This window comes from Protopterus annectens, chromosome 7.part0, assembly GCF_019279795.1.
Source record: "Protopterus annectens isolate FY-2018-M chromosome 7.part0, PAN1.0, whole genome shotgun sequence".
NCBI classification, from domain to species: Eukaryota; Metazoa; Chordata; order Ceratodontiformes; family Protopteridae; genus Protopterus; species Protopterus annectens.
Genome location: NC_056739.1, coordinates 168,383,056 through 168,400,555, shown reverse-complemented (window position 1 = coordinate 168,400,555; position 17,500 = coordinate 168,383,056). Strand labels below are relative to the sequence as shown.

The following is a 17,500-nucleotide window of genomic DNA, read 5'->3' as shown; positions in this document are numbered from 1 at the left end:
TCAAGTAGGACACTATCTGGACTTGTCTTCTAAATGTGCGTGGTCACTTCTTACCTAAAGGTGGAGCCAGCTTATTTCCTAAGTACAGTGCTGACTATCCAAACCAGTTGGTGACTCCTAATATAGTTATCTGTAGGGTTCTGAATTAAGTTGTGCCATTTGGTGGGGGCTTATGATGAGGCACTAAATTGTATTGCAACATTTTGTGCCAGTTAGTGGCAGCTTAAAGTGCAGACATCACTGAGAGTCCAAATTGGGTAGCCCCATTTTGTGCCTGTTGGCAGTGGCTTACACTGCAGCCATCATTTGTGTCTGTAGTTTGTGTGCCCTCTGTGTTGTCCCATGTGTACATGGAAGTACCTTGGCTCTGTTCATAGTATTGCTATGTACACATGGGGCAACACAGGGGACGTACCTCGGAATACTGACCATTCATTATAATGCATGCTGGAGTGTTCAGCATTGTGCAATTACTGCTGTCATGGAGTAGCTCTGAAAGGAGTCCTAGAAAATCCACATATATGCAAGGAGTAGTTTGCATTGTGTAAATTAAACTTTTTGTCTCCCTCTGCATAGTGAGGGACATTAATGCAGAAACCTTGTCTATGTGCAAAATAACCCAAGTGTTCAAATACAAGTACACGTGTTGAAGAAACTGAATGTGTGTGGGTAGGTGTACTACATTCCCATAGTCTTCACAGTATAATATGACCAGTGACTGGCCATGCTCCCAACTGCACAGGGTCATGAGGCATCATATTCCACAATGGCTCCTCGTAAGACTGTGATAAACATTACTGGCTGAAATCCTTTTTTTTTTCTGCCACGTACATACTCAGCTGTCCAACATGTACAGTAATATTTTGCCATGCACACATCATTGTATTGTATTTGCAGTAGTGTAAAGTATGTCCCCTACACCAAACCTTTATTAATATGAGCAACTGCTACTTTTATGAGTTGCAACTTCAGTACACAACTGCGAAGGTTGCTTACATCACAAAGCACAGGCTTGGAGGATGTTGGGACAATGGTACTTGTGTGTTTGTGGCAGGAAATGACTGTCAGAAGCACTTGTAATTAATTTCTGCAGTTTAGTACTTAGCTAGGCCAAGTCTAGAGTATTTTGTGTTCATTTCTGACTACCTTTAGTCTCAGAAAGATGTGGTTGCAGACAAAAAATCACTTGACAGCACAAAACATGCAAGACAAGTCCTATGAAAGTATTAGTTGAGCTGAACTGTATAGTTTAAAATGATAGGAAAAGAAGTGATGTAACAGAAGCTTTGTATTCTAAAACAGTAGGGGAAAGAGAGAGTAATAATGCTGGGAAAATTTTAGTAGTAGTCATGGAAATGTGCTGGACTTTTGGATTTCTGGGGGAAATAATGTAGATTAAAACACTGATCGTTTGAAACGTCTGGTACTGCCACAGGAGGAATAATTATCATTTTAAAAGAAAAAATGTTAATTAGTTGAGTAATAGGTATTAACAGACTGAATAGAGTGCATGGTCTTTTATTTGTATTCCTGTTTGCTTGCGGTTTTGTTACTGACACTTTGCTAGCGCTTGTCTTTGCTTTCCTTACTTCTCATGTTTCGTTAACATTTCAGGTGCCTAGCAATTTGCAGATGTATCCTTCTGTGCATCCTGATACAAAGCACTGGACGGCCATCATGTTTGCAGCTGCCTTCGGACATATATCAGTTGTACAGGTACTTGTGGAGAAGTGTCGCCTGGTAGTAAATGCATTTTGTCAAAACAGCGTGAAATGTCTGGGGAATGTATTGAGCTCTTTAAAAGGGAAATATCATCTAATGACATACTTGAGTTGATTAAAATGATTCCAGTAATAGAATTTTTAAATTCTGTTCAACTCTGATATTGTAGTAGCTTGCCAAATAAGTGACTGCTACACCCCCTATTGGAGGAAACATTTCCATCAGTCTTAAAACATGGAAATTCCCCTGTGGAGTTTAAAGTTTACTTAATAGTGTCATATCTTGAGATGGATATTTAAATAAAGTTTTGTTTTGACTGTTTTTTTTTAATTGTGTATTGTGCTGTGGTAGGTGCTAAATAGAGTCCATAACTTTAATGTTCTGTTCCCCTATACAAAACCTTAAGGTCCTCAGAGCACCTACTACCAGAACCCTACAATATCACTTAGAGTTACTGAGGGGTGGGACATAACACTCAGCATAATTTAAATGTAGAGCTTTGCATGATCACTGGTTGTATAGTGTGTGTGTGTGTGTGTGTGTGTCTTTGGTATTAACTGTCTAATATACATTTATAAAAGCACAGTCAGTCAGATGTCTAGAACCATGAATGCCACTGTCTCATTATTTTAGGTGCATCACCCATGTGCCAATAGCTGGGTAGAGGAGGCTAGAACACTACATTTGGAAGCACATGAATGAAAATACATACACTTATGTGTCTGTTACGGGAATTTTTATTTTGTGTGCATTATGTTTGTGTGTGTGTTTATATCTGTCTAGTTATAGATAATGTTAGTTTAGACAGTGCACTCCTTGACCGATTGCCACCTCTGATGTAACTGGTCTAATTATTAATCTAACTTCAGCAGGTCAGTTTTAATTTAATCCATTTTCCCCATTTCTCTGTGGTTGTAAGACTGTATAGTTATGGGGGTGTGTGGAGGACAAATCCCCCCCCCCCATGTAAAAGCAAAGTTTTCCACTGTTTTTGGTGATAACAAATGTAACAAGTTTGTTTACATTTGCAATTACTTGGTTACATTGACCTAAAAAATCTAAAACATTTTTTTCAATGTATGTTCAATCAGTAACCATCAGTGTTTAAGAATAGGGGTGTGTCTGTGTTTTTGCATTCATGTAGTTTAGAATTCATCCTGGATATTTCATAGGAAATCTGACCAGTGAGAACCCATGCAGATACAAGGAGAACATGCATACTCTGCACAGGCAGTGACTGAAGGTGAGGACATAAGTGGTGACTCTGTAGCTGTGAGGTAAAGAGCCTAATCACTGAGCCACTATGCTGCCCTATAAATAGACACAAACCATGTAGCAGAACGCACAAAGCATAATCATGGTGGTAATTCATCTAACTGCAAGCATTTTTAAATGGCTTTCTGCAGGACTGCTAGGAGATATTGCCTCATTCACTCCAATGGAGCTCGGGAAGCTAGCACTGTAACTTCCAATGGGCAGAAGTTTTTTTGTTTTGACAGAATCAAATTCTGTCCTCAAATTTCAAACAACTGTTCATGTCTCTGGAACCACAGGAGTTATGAAAAAAGTGTAAAATGGAAAACTCTTCAGCACAAACTATTTTTACAGTGGTAGTATTCTTTAGGTTCTAGGTCTTAAACTGAATTTTATAAATCACAGTAAACACAGTAAGTATTACATTTCTAATATTTTAATCTACAATATCTCAGCAACCACTCAAGTTACACACATACTGTCAGCAGCATCATCTAGCTAAGAGCTTTCATATGAGGCTAAGGAGTTGTGCCTGTGTAACCTGGTTGTTGAGATATATTTAGAAAAATGTGAAAATATCTATATAAATTAATATCATAAAAACAGCAACTAATATTTATTTACCTGCACACAGGGTTGCCAGATTTCCGACTGGCCAGGTAGGGACAAAGTAAAAAAAAAAAAAAGGTCTTTCACTAGTGAAGACTAAAAAAAAAAAAAAACAAACACAGAGCTAATTCTGTTTAATGCGAAACATCGCAGTTCCGCATTACACAGAAGTAGCTCTGTTTTGCTGTTTTTTTCATTGGCCTGTATACCGGTATATGGGCCAGTCAAATATCGCTAAACACGGAGCTACTTCTGTTTAATGCGGAACATCGCAGTTCTGCATTGAACAGAAGTATCTCTGTTTTGCGATGTTTTGATTGGCCCGTATACCGGCATACGGGCCAGTCAAAAATCGCTAAACACTGAGCTTCTTGTGTTTAATGTGTAATGTATACGGGCCAATCAAAAAAAAAAAAAACAAACAAAGCAGAGGCTGCCCGGGGTTTAAACCGGCAGGGCGGGACTCTGATCAGGCTGCTGATCTCGGGACAGTCCCGCCCAAATAAGGACGTCTGGCAACCCTGCCTGCACAAGATAGAGGTCAGATGTTAATGCAGTTGAGTTTGCCATTGTGTAACTTTTAAGATGAAATATTTTAAAACCTTGTACATGGCATAGTTTTGGAATTATTGATGCAAATATGAACAAGCAATATTTTGTACCTGCCAAAAGTAGAGTTGTGAGAGAAAACAGACTTAAATAGGATAAACTGCGCTATCTTCTCTTAACAACAAGTAAGAGGGAACGCAGTATCCACAGTTTAACAGTAAGGCTGTAATGAAACAATCACAATATGACACTTAGTACACAGTGTACTATGTGGATTTTTGTAAGTGTCATATTGTGATTGTTTCACTGTTAAACCTGTGGATAGTGCGTTCCCTCTTACTTGTTGTTAAGAGAAGATAGCACAGTTTATAATATTTTATACCTGCAGACGTCATTAGGAGTTAACTGCAGATGCACCTAGCAGCATCACTCTGTAATGAGTTAACACACACTTCTTATGTTAGCTGAACCTTTACATCTAATAAGGAAGGCTGTGTCTTGCAGAAGTTGCTTCCAGCCTCTAAGATAGATTAGAGTTTATTGGCTGAACTAAGACTTGCTAAGCAAAAGTACCTGTTTTGTGGAAGTGACCTGGCAGCTCTGAATGACTTCCTCAGAAGTAGTCAGTGTGGGCATAGACATTACACTAGTGAAACTTTGGTTAACCAGATATTCCTTCTTTGCAGTTTTTCTTTACCTAACTTTGCCATAGTTACAGGGAATGTTTAAAAAAAAAAAATTGTTGACTGAATTTTGGGTTTAGTAGTCAAGTCATTTTGCTGCACCTCTTCCTGGGTTTTGACTTTGGAAGTAAAGGACTTGGAGTATATTCTTCCATGACCTTGTGTCCACCTGAAGTACAAGACGTCCTAGTTTCTTCCTGTAGTACTATACACCTTTTAGTTTTATGGTGATTTTCTCCATTGGTTGAAAGCTTCTAGTTCACTGTATTGTTTGTAATGTTTCTTTCCATTATTGGAGTGACCATGTTCCATAAGGAGTACGGGTCACATGATTTGTTCTACAGGTAAAGCATCACATGGAAATGTTCTTGGTAGACTGCGTTTACTCAGACAGATGGCACTTGCAATCTGGCAGGGTACTCTACCATATGTACCAGGGTACAACAGCATCTGCCACAGGTCCTGTACCCTGAAATGTAATGTGTACCAGATGTTCTTCATGTTTCACTGTTGCAGTCATAACCGGTGAGTTATCCCTGCTGTGGTAACCCTCGACTAGCCGGAATACCAAAGTCAATGTTTTTCTGCTTCTGCCGCTTGTTGACTGACGTCAGGTTGTCAGTGCTATAAAGCAAGGCAGCTGACACCATTATACCAGTCTTTCTTGCCATGGAGCCCGTAGCAGATACAGTTTGCAAGTGTGCCGGTCAGTCGCTACCAGAGTTTGAATTACAGCTGAAAACATCTAAAGCTAAAGTACCCCTTTGGAGATCCTTTTTTCTTTCACTAACCGATGTCCGAAAAAGTTAACAATTATCTCGCCTGTATAAAGCTGATCCCAGACAGAGACTTCCATAAATACTGTGTCACTTGTTTAGGCCCAGACTACGATGTCCCCGTTGCTGGTTCTGTGCTCTCTTTAACATGACAGCCATTCGTCGTAGAGCTCTTATTGTAGACGGGTATTTTCATCTTCCGTCTTCACATTCAGAGAAATGGCATCCATCAGCCAACAATCTGTAGACAGCGTAGAGATGAAGATAGACAGCCCACACAAAGCTAAGCCTTCTGACGACTCTACCGCTAAGCAGGTCGTCAGTTCTCTGGAATTCAGTGAAGCACTTTCGCAGCCCCTGATGCCCAATACGATATATAAGCAGGCCTCTGCAGAGACCCTCTACCGGGACCCTTTTGGAGCCTGTTATGCCACAAATCTTCATCTTCTAAGCCTTTGGGTGTCTCTGCCTTGGTTGGGTCCAGAGCCACAATGCATGCACTGGCTTCCGAGGAGGCCTTTTGCACTTCTGAATTTAGACAAAAAATGACATCATCTCATCAGACTACTGTTTCTCTCAGACCGATAGATACTCTTAGGCCTAGAAACCAGGCCACTCCTAGAAAATCTACCTCTAGCCACCAGCTTACTCCTGCTCCACCACCCCAAGCCGAAATACTTAAAATGGCGGAGGATCCTTTTCTCCCTTATCAGGCCACAACTTCTAAAAGTAAAAGACACCCTTCTCCTGAAATACTGACAGAACAGGATTCTGAGGAATCCGATTTTTAGATTTTGAAGAGGAACAACCTCTGACTGCTTGAGGATTCAGATGCAGAGGATTCCATTCCTTCTGCCTCCCCACCAGAAGACCTTTCCTTTTGAGGAAACCCTTCACACCCTCGGGGAACATTTCCACTGGGAATCCTAGGACTTGGTCTAAGAAAGGATTGAGAGTTTCTAGACCTGGCCCACCACAGACCCTTGGCCATCCCCCCCCCTATCTTAGAGGTGGTAGATGATGTTTTCCATGAATTCAACTTAGCCCTGATGCCCTCCCACCTGCTCCCAGTAAACCTGACCGGATTCTCACAAATACTTGTACAGAAATCCTGCTGTAGACCCAGGGGTCATTACACAGGGACAGACAGGAGCGAAGGCTAGTTTTGCAAAGAATTCTATTCCTTCTGGCAAGGATTCCAGAGCTCTGGACAAATGGGTAAAAAAAACATACACCTCTGCAACCTTAGATATCAGAGCACTCCGCTGTCAGTTCCAGAACAACACACTTTGGAACTATTAAAACAAAAGATTTCAACCTTTCCTGACTGTGCCAATTCGAAGGAGTTAGCAGATTTACTGCACTCAAGTGGCCAGACACTCATTACACTGTGGATACAACGCCCTAGAAGCCTCAAGCAGAGCAGCAGTGTCCAGATATGTCATTAGGAGACATGCATGATTGAAGGAACAAACTCTCCCTGATCATGTCCAGTCTAAATTAATTGATGCACCCTTGGATAAGGACCACTTTTTTGGAGTAAAAGCAGAAGAGGTGCTTAAAGAGATGCAAGACAAAAGCAAAATCTGTGCAAACAGTAAAAGATTTCTTTCAGGTACAACCTCCTAGGTTCAGCAGGAATTTCCCCTCTAAGCACTGGTCCTTTCCTGTACCTAGCAGACAGGGGCATGGTAAGCCACGTAGGGACAGACCACCCAGACTCCTATCCCAGGGACAGCAGAGAACCAAACAGTTGACCACTTCCGCCCCAAAGGCATGGAGTTCCAAGCCATCCCTCTATGGCAAAAAACTCTCAATGATTCCCTCTCCCCTCTCTGCCCTCCTTTCACTCAACAAAAGCTAGGAGGAAGGTTCTCCCTCTGCAAAGAAAATTTGCTTCCTGTAACAAAGGGCCAATGGGTCTTGAAGATTTTTCAGGGATACAAATTCTCTTTCAATGAATTCCCAATGCAAAGAGGGTACCCAGACTGGCCTCCAAATCAGTGGGCAGAAGCATTGAAACAAGTCCAAGCTCTCGTATCGAAAAGGGCAGTAGTACCTGTCCCCTCAGATCAAACAGGCAAAGGCTTTTATTCCAGACTATTCCTTGTTCCCAGAAAAGAGGGCACTTGGTGCCCCATCCTGGATCTCTCCATTCTGAACACCTCCCTGGTGATCCCCAAATTCAAAATGCTAACTTTGCAGCAGCTGTTGCCTATGCTGATAAAACATACCTGGTTAATGACCTAGACCTAAAAAATGCCTACCTCAACATCCCCATAAGGGAATCCTGCAGGAAATTCCTGTGCTTCAGAGCAGGCTCACAACACTTTCAGTTCTCTGCGCTACTCTTTGACTTATCTACTGCTCCTAGGGTATTCACCAAATGCTTATCCCTGGCCATAGCATTTTGCAGACAGAGAAATATACAGATTTACCCTTATCTAGATGACTGCCTCATTCAGGCAGAGTGCAAAGAAAAGCTTCTCCAGGATCTTCTCTTTGTCAAAACCCTCCTAACCTCCGTAGGGTTCACCATCAATGAGAACAAATCGGAGCAAACACCCTCCAGGAAGATCATTTTCTTGGGAGCACTGCTGGACACAGCATCCCAAATGGCCTTCCTATCCCCAGAAAAGCTGAGCTTCCTGCCTCTCTGCTTTACCAACTGGCTTCCAGAAGTCACCTCACTGTGAGGAAGTTCTGCAAGCCTTGGGGGTACATAGCATCTTGCATCCTTCTCTCGTGAAGCTTGACCAGAGGAATTAGAACTTCAGTGGTCTCTAAAGAACCTTTGGTTTCAGCACTCTCAGCCTCTAGAGACCTCTCTTCCTCTGATTCCCTGTATAAGGGCAGAGTTTCTCTGGTGGGCAGGGGCGCGTGCCAAGAACAAAAGTCTTCCCTTCATCCTCCCACCAACCGGACAGAGCATCACCACTGATGCCCCAGACATTGCTTGGGGTGCTCAGCTAGCAGGCAGGTGCACCCAAGGTCTTTGGGATGCCCAGCACCTTCCCTTACACATCAACCAGAAGGAAATGATCGCAGTACAAAAGGCTCTGACATCCATCAAACCCCATCTCAGGTCAGGGGTTCTCTTTATCAAAACAGACAACACCACAGTAATATGGTATATCAACAAACAGGGAGGGACCCATTCTTACCCTGTGTGCAGGCTAGCCATGAACCTATGGCTGACAGCCTCCTCCATGTGATTACACCTAATATCCCAATACCTACCAGAGATCAGCAACACCCTGGTAGACCACGTAAACAGAAACTTACTGGACCCGCACGAATGGGAGCTCCACAGAAAAATCTTTTTGCTAGTCACTCGGGAGTCGGGAACTCTGGAGGTGGATCTCTTTGTTTCTCACCTCAACCACCAGCAAAAAACAATTCTGTACCAGGTAGTGTACCAGGGAGTATTGCCACCTAGCGTTGAAGGTGGATGCCTTGACCTTCCCCTGGAACTACCTCTTTGTGTACGCATTCCCTCCTCTGCATCTTATTCCCAAGGTACTGATCAAGATAGGGGAGGAGAGACCAAAGTCCATCCTCATTGCTCCAGATTGGCCCAGACAGCATTGGTACCCCTTACTGCACAGCCTCAAATCACAGCCTCCCGGGCAGCTTCCCCTGATCTAAGACCTCTTGACTCAGGTGTGTGTGTGTGTGGGGGAGGGGTGCTGCACCCAGACTTGCAGACTCTTAAACTGTTGGCATGGCTAATACTATAAAGGCAAACAAGGGGGGCCTGTTAAGCAGACTGGTCCTAGACATTATCACAGAGGCCAGAAGGCCCAGCACCAGAAAATCTTACGCAGGAAAAGGGAAAATGATTCTTCTCCTGGAGCCAGTCCAGAGGGGACAATTCCTCACAACTTTCCATCCTTGTTGAGTTGCTCAATAGTGGCCTCTCCTTCTCTTCTATTAAAATCCATGCCTCAGCCATTTCAGCTCATTTCAATACAGATCAGCCCCTGTTCTCAGATCTTTTGGTTAAGCAATTTCTCAGAGGGGCTTCTAATATCAGACCTCCCAGAAGACCACTCACACCAGCCTGGGACCTGAATTATGTTTTGGAAAAACAAACCTTACCACCCTTCGAACCTGCTGCCTCAGCAGACTTGAGTTACCTCTCTTGGAAGACTGCTTTTCTACTAGCTATCACCTCAGCCAGAAGGGTTTCAGAACTTCAGGCACTGATGGCCATTAAACCCTTCATCATTTTCCATGCAGACGGTCTCCCTGAGGACAAAACCCCTCCTTTATGCCCAAGGTGGTATCTAATGTGACTCTCAACCAGGCCATACATCTACCCATCTTCTTTCCTATCCCTCAAAACAAGGGGGAAATAATTCTGCACTCACTAGATGTGCACAGACAGCTGAAATACTACTTGGACCATACTAAACCCTTCAGGAAAACAAACCAACTTATTGCCAGCTTTGCCCCAAGGGCAGAGGGGAAGCCCATTTCCAAGCAAACCATTTCCAAATGGATATCACACTGTATCTATTTCTGCACTTCCACAGCATTCCTCAGAGGAGTTCCCACCAGGGACATCTTGGAAGCTGCCACCTGGACTTCTTTCCATACCTTTACCAAGCATTACCACCTACCTCTTTCTCTAAGGCTGGGGGGGGGGGGTGTCTATATCATGAAATCGAACTTCCAAAATGGCGAACACCATAAGTTTGAATTTGGAAGATCGAATTCGGATAACATCGACACTTCAAAACAGCGAATTCTTTCCCAGGGAAAAAATTTGCTGTTCCAAAAAATATACACAACACAATCACACCAAACACCTTCAAAACCTACACTAAACCTAACATACACCACTATCCATGCACTAACCTTAACCCAGCCCTAACAGTAAAGTCCATCACTACCGCACACTTACTTGACCCGCACCCTAACCCTAAAGTCCATCACTACTGCACACTTACCTGACCCGTGCTCTAACTCTAAAGTCCGTCACTACCCGTTCATACACTTACCTTGACCCTGTCCGAAAATGCCAAAGCCGCAGAAACGGCCAACTGAATTCTTTCCCTGGTAAAGAATTCGGGTTTCCGCGGCTTCAACATTCTCAACTTTCGACTTACCAGGTTCGGCCTTCCGGTATTTGGCGTTCACAACATTCAATTTCGTGATATAGACCCGGCTAGGGCAGGATTTGCCTCTGCAGCCTTGGTCTCTTACTAATCCTACCACCCCTCCTCAGCTTTGGGAATCCTCCCACAGGTGATGACTGCAACAGTGAAACATGAAGAACATAGTACAGTTGTGTACACTTGCCATAAATGTAGATTTTATTTTATTACTTATTTTTATTTTATATTTATTTTATATTTGTTAACCGGGCTAGTCCTGCTGGATACATGTCCATTTTCAGAGGAGGCCCGAGGAGAAAAGCTCCACTATCTAATACAAAGTAATAAACAGTTCATTCAAAGTACATAGGCAGTTTAAGGCAACAGCTAAAACAGGCATTAAAATACATTGGGAATTTAAAGACAACAAAAACAGGCAATTGGCGAGTGTATTCACTGTTGCAGTCCTGGTTTCCCTCACTCCTTCCCCCTTGTATCCTCTTTCCTTAGGGAGACCTATGCTTACAGTGGCTTTTAGCCACCAGGACCACTTTACCATATTTCTTTGGGCTTCTAACTGGTTAGGGTGAGAAACTGTAATGGTGTCGGCTGCCTTGTTTTATAGCACTACCTGACGTCTGTCAACAAGCGACAGCAGACGATGCAGAAAAATGTTGACTCTGGTATTCGGGCCCGCTGAGGGCTACCACAGCAGGGATATCCCACAGGTGATGACTGCAGCAGTAAATACACTCTTAACATCTACATTTATAGTAAGTGTACACAACTGTACATTTTACTCCTACCTCTGTTACTTTATTCGATGGAACCCTTGTGTTACACCAGTTTCCTGTTTATTTTTCCATACCCTTCATTTCTCGTAAAATTAATGAGTTGATGACAAAAAAGTCTACTCTGTAATTGATACGTAGCTATGGGATGTGTGGAAGGTACCCAGACTTAGGTAACTATCTCAGACAAAGAGCCTTTTGATGTAATTTACAAATGGTAATTATCTTTACTGAAGTAGGCATCTTATAGTGTATTTTCACACCCTCATGCATCAGATGTTCACTGAAAGACTTGAATCCTCATTTGCTGTTTTACTGTGGCTTCATTTACATTGTATGGTTGGAGAAAATTCAGTCCGTTTGTATGTTATCTATACTTGATTTTTCTGGGTGCTGCAGCTTTCTACAGTCTTTCAGAAATGCATTGGTTGTTACAATCCTAGATAAAAAGGGTGCGATACAGAAAAGTTCACTTGCCCATTTAATAAACAAGTTTCTCCAATGGTTTCATTCTTACCTGTCTGCAATACAACAAGCAGTCCTTTGGCAACAAGCTATCTTCCAGTCAACCCATCACCCTAGGAGTACCCCAGGGTTCTATTCCAGGACCCCTACTTTTATCTATCTTTATTAATGATCTCCACGTAATCATCTCTGATGCTACCTGGATTCAATACACAGGTGATTCCACCTTGATCTGTTCAGCCACCTCTCCAACAACACTTCTGACATTAACTCAGAATACTTTTTAATACTGTTTGAAAATTGGCTCACCAATCGCTGTCTGATCTTAAACCCCAACAAAACTAAGATGCTTCTTTTCACCCCCACTCAAAGTTCCTCCCCTCCATCCTTTACCATAAAATCTAATAATGGCACAATAATCTCCCCAGATATCCAAACCAAACTCCTGGAAGTTATAGTAGACAATAGCCTTAAGTTTGATTTGCATGTCAATCAAACCATCAAAACCATTCGTAAAAAACTTTGCTCCCTTTACAAGATCAAACCTTTCCTTACTCCTCATGCCAGAACTACTATTGCCCGCTCTCACCTACTCTCTTCTCTTTTCTCTGTCTCCCCTCTTCTCACCAACTTGAACAAAACCATTCTTAACAAACTATCCTGCTGTTATAACCATATTCCTATATTTGCTACAGGCTCCGCATATAGGGCACACCATTGTCAAAACCTAAATCTCCCAGGGTGGCTTGAACTACCTACCCTAGTGCAGTTCAAACAGCTTATAGTAGCACATAAAGTCCTTAACCACCCTGAAAATACACCCGCACTTAAAAACATCATTAGCCCCTATAGTAAACTTAGGCCACTTCACTCATCTAACAGACTTCTGGTTCTAACATTCAAATCCAATAACTCCACTAGGGGTGATCTGGAATGTACTTCCTGCAGACCTTACACTAGAATCCTCACTTTCTCTATTCAAAACGTCTCAAAAAATATTTTAAATCACACTGGCTATGTCCCTGCTCTAAACCAGACTAACACCATCGTCACTATTTAAGTGCTATACCACAATTGTACTATTCAGTCTCCTTTATATTAAATTACAAAAGAACTTCTGGATAATTGCTTGCTCGACCAATGTATGTAACTTGTTTGTGTTATGTATTCTGTGTATTAGGCTTATGTGTTGTACATATAATTTCTATGTATTAGTATTTTGGAGCTTTTCTCCCTGGGCCCTGAAAATGGACATGTATCCACTCGGATTATCCCGGTCAGCAAATGTAAAATAAAGTAAATAAAAAAGTTAGTTTTGTTAGTGTATGTAATACTTGCCCTGTGGCTTGGCTTGTAGTTGAAAAGTATCCATTTTGATTAGCTAACTATCCCACTTAACAAACTAAATACACTAATCCGCATAGCTTTCTGACAGTACAAAATGGACACCTTAATTTTATGTGCAATTCTCCTGTATGGTATTTTAAATTGCAAGCACTTGGTCTGCCTGACGTTTCTTTCAAGTTAATGGCAACTACACTTTTGTCAGAGAAAAAGAGTTTAGCTTTCACGAAGAATGGGAAGTCCCATCTTTTTGTTTTCTTAAAACAGGACGTGGCCTCAGCATGGCAGAGAGCTTTCCTGTCAGGTGGTTGTAAACTGGTTTCGTATGCAGTCATGATCATTAACCAGGAAATTGACTGCTTTTCATTTGTAGATGGATGAAAGATCAAAGCATTGTATTTAGACTTTAGTTTCCCATGAACATGTAGGTTCAAAGGTTGATTGGGAATTTTCTTTGTTTTTAAAATAGCAGACATGCTTAAAAGTGCTTGCGTGTAAAAAGAACATGGTTTGAAAGAGTACTTTCTGTGCACATTCTGTTCCAAAGTACTTTTTACAGACCTGAAATCACAGCACCGGATAACAGAGTATAGAACATGCATTCTGACGGTAGATGGTCACTTCTTGGACCAGCAATTCTGCTTCTTTTGTTGCTTTTTGTCATTTTTTTTTTAAATGAGATTGTGTTGTACACTTGTATGCATTTCTACTTTCAAAGGGTTTAAGTTGAGCAACTTATGTGATTTTTACCATGGAGTACAGTGTCGAGAGATATGATACAGAACTATTAAATATTGCATTTTCTGGAACTTTCCTAATGGCATGGCCTTTTCTGTAGTGTTATACCCTGATGTAGAAGACATCGCATGGGTCACTTGCACCAGAGTTTGACTGTGCGATAAGGTTCTTTTCTGGCACTGCACCATTTATTATTTCTAAGAGAGTGGGTGAAAAGTTGCAGTAGGGAAAAGAAAATATAAAAGGCTTACAGTTTTAGCCATCCAGAATTGTTATATGGATGGGTCCATGTCAATTTATTGTAATAGTAGTGTACTGAAAGTCATAATACTGAATGCACACTGTTGAAATGTCAAAATAGTGAACTGCTAAAAGTGTTGAAATCAAAATACCTATCCACCTTTATGTGCTGAGAGCACTGGACTGGCTGCCACCTAGCTAATCTTGAGTTTTCCTAAGTGGTATATATTTCTTTAGTACAGTGTACATATGTTGTACATGTATGCTATCTGTAATCATTTTGAGTTTAACATTTAAGCATTTCAGGGCTTTGTATTCAGTAATGACTTTCAGTATACCATTCAGTAAGTGGTCACATACCCATATATAGGATTGTAGTACTTAATAAGTTATTAATCTGTTGGAGCCTTAAGACTCCTAACCTTAAAATATCATGGTAGTTTTTTTTTTTTCAGCCCTTATAATTTATGTAGAAATAACTCAGATGAGCTGAACAAGGATATGTTGGGACATTTATATGTTTTCTCTATCCATGAAGGACAGGGGCGCTAGACTGCAGGTGAATTTTCAGTTGCCCATATATTCATCGAAAGTACATTTGAATAAAGTAAGGAAAGTACTTTGCTTTCTGTTGAGTGGAAGACTGTTCCATAGAAGTGGTATCCTCCGCAAAACAAACTTATCCCTCTAACCTGTTCCGTTTGTTTTTCAAGAGATCTCTCTCTATGTAGGTGTGTTTTGTGTGTAAATGTAACGTGTGCACAAATATGCATATGGAGGTATGTGTAAACGTATTTGCACATGCACTCTTGTGTACGTAATCCATAAGGGGATGTCTACATGGTGACCTTGACCCAGAGAGATGTGAACCTTCTGTCTTTATTCCAGGTCCCTGCCCTTGGGCACTACACTTGTGCTTTGGGGTTCAGAGGGGGGAGGTATGATGGAGTATAGGAATAACTTTTTCTGGGTGTGTATTTTTTATGTCCTATGCTAGCCACATCTCTTCTCCATGCTTACTTGTTTATCTTTGTTTTTGGCACACATCCATGTATTTTCCTATAAGAAGGTTTTGTGTGTGTGTGTGTGTGTGTGTGTGTGTGTGTGTGTGTGTGTGTGTGTGTGTGTGTGTGTGTGTGTGTGTGTGTGTATGTAATAAAAAAAAAAAAATTATATATATATATATATATATATATATATATATATATATATATATATATAATCTTATAGCTTTTTATACCTATCTGTCATTTATTTTATTTGGTGGTTGGGTAGGTGAACTAGTCTAAAACGATTAAGGGCAAAGTCAAAAGGCAAACTCGCTAGAAGTAATATTCTCTTGTTTGTTAAATTTTCATGACTAACATTAAACAGGTGAAGTATAAATAACGTATGCCAAGAATACAGCAGAAACACCTTAGCAATGATGAAAGTGAAATAAACTGAGTCAGTTTTAACCTAAACTGTGTCCTTATGGTATAACATCGTAAAGTTGCACTTGATGTTGACTAAATTTTTCAGAAGATACCCTTGTCAAAAACCGTTGGCTAGCATTGACTCGTAAAAGGAGTTGTAAGTAAACAACTCATAGATTCTATCTCTTATACAATAAGATTTACATGCAAAACACTTTGACATTAAAACAGGCAGTGGCATGCAAGTGGAATTACAGCATGTAATACATCACACAGCAGTGAGTACCAGCATTCCCATACTTGTTAATAAGTGAAGCTGTATAGAAGTGTGAAGCAATAGCAAGGGATTGTCAATGAAACTGGCCAAAAACATAAGAGGGGGAAGGTAAGAGAAGAGAGGCCAAAGAATGGTTATTGAAACCATGTACAAAACTCATCAGGAAATGCACCCTGTAGTGACTATGCCAGTAAAAATGGCATAAAACGTATGATAAAAATAGACCAACAATCTAAAAAATGAAATTCTCATAAGGATTGAAAACCTTTATTGCAGTGTCTAAAGTTTAAAAACAAATACGTTTTCAAAGGAACAGACATATAATAGTAGCCGAAGTCCATCAAGCTGTACCTCCAGATTCCCAGACATATAATCGTTTTCAAAGGAACAGACATATAATAGTAGCCGAAGTCCATCAAGCTGTACCTCCAGATTCCTTCGATCTTAGTTTAAAAACAAATACGTTTTCAAAGGAACAGACATATAATAGTAGCCGAAGTCCGTCAGGCTGTACCTCCAGATTCCTTCGTCGTTCTCTCCTGATAGCTGCCCCAATACTGGGACAGAGCAGTGGTACTAACAGTCAGGAGTCTCTATGGTTGGGCAGCTATTGCTAGGTGCATGGTATACCCCTTCTACGTTTCTGCAGCTTTGCTCTGCTCAGGTGCAGGGGAGAAGCAAGATACTTCCCCATTTAAATCATTGTGTCACTGGAGGGGCTGAGACGCATTATTTTGACAAATAATGCCATGGTTTTTGAGTATGCTAACAGGAGATGCAAACATTGCAGGCACATTCTCTTACCTTGTAAGCTGGATATCTTTAGCCTGGTGCTAACTAAAGTCCCATGAATCCTAACTGGACCTCAGGGGATTGTGCTTTCCTCTGTCATGTCACAGTTGTACTGTTTTGTTTGCTTTGATGTTCTCCTCTGATGTTAACCTACATGCTTTTTCTCTAGTTGCTTTTAGATGCTGGTGCAGATATTGAAGGTTGTATTGTGGAAGGGGAGACCTTTGAGACACCTCTCAAGTTGGCAGTTGCAGCAGGTAGCTTCTTCATATACTTTTATGTAGATAACATTTGGAAGTCAGCAGTTTTTTTTGCTTGCATTTCTTTTAACAGCTCTGTACTTTCTTATTGGAGATTAAAGGTCTGTTTTGGAGGTGTGTGGTGTTTGCTATGGTTCTTTAAATTACTCTAACAGTATTGATATGTTTGCTTTCCTTAAGATTTCATTTTGTAAATCACAGCTGTGTCTTACAGAACAGCCTTTACCACCATATACTGGAGTGTTTTAGGTGAAACTGATTTTCCAAGCACTTTTAAGGATTAACGACTGCATCCATGCTTTGTTCTAATTCATCTCTTGTGATCTGTTCTCCAGGAATACGTTTCTGTTAGTAACAACAGCACTTTTGTATCTCCTTTTAGGTCATTATGAACTTGTGTGCCTGCTTTTGTCACGGGGTGCTGACCCGCTTGCTGGAGCTCGACATAGTCATGACATGTCAACATCCCTTCATGGTGCCACT

At 41.2% G+C, this 17,500-nt stretch overlaps 1 protein-coding gene across 2 annotated transcripts in view; it reads left to right on the top strand.

The window, feature by feature from the left end:
* Nucleotides 1-17,500, top strand: part of LOC122806315 (ankyrin repeat and BTB/POZ domain-containing protein BTBD11-like) — a 164,067-nt gene that overhangs the window by 84,552 nt on the left and 62,015 nt on the right. For both annotated transcript variants that reach the window (XM_044076631.1, XM_044076632.1), the window contains exons 8-10: nt 1,615-1,716; nt 16,927-17,014; nt 17,400-17,500. The exon at nt 17,400-17,500 is cut by the window's right edge and continues 35 nt beyond it. In XM_044076631.1, coding sequence (XP_043932566.1) covers nt 1,615-1,716; nt 16,927-17,014; nt 17,400-17,500 — 291 coding nt within the window. The remainder of the gene's footprint in view (nt 1-1,614; nt 1,717-16,926; nt 17,015-17,399) is intronic.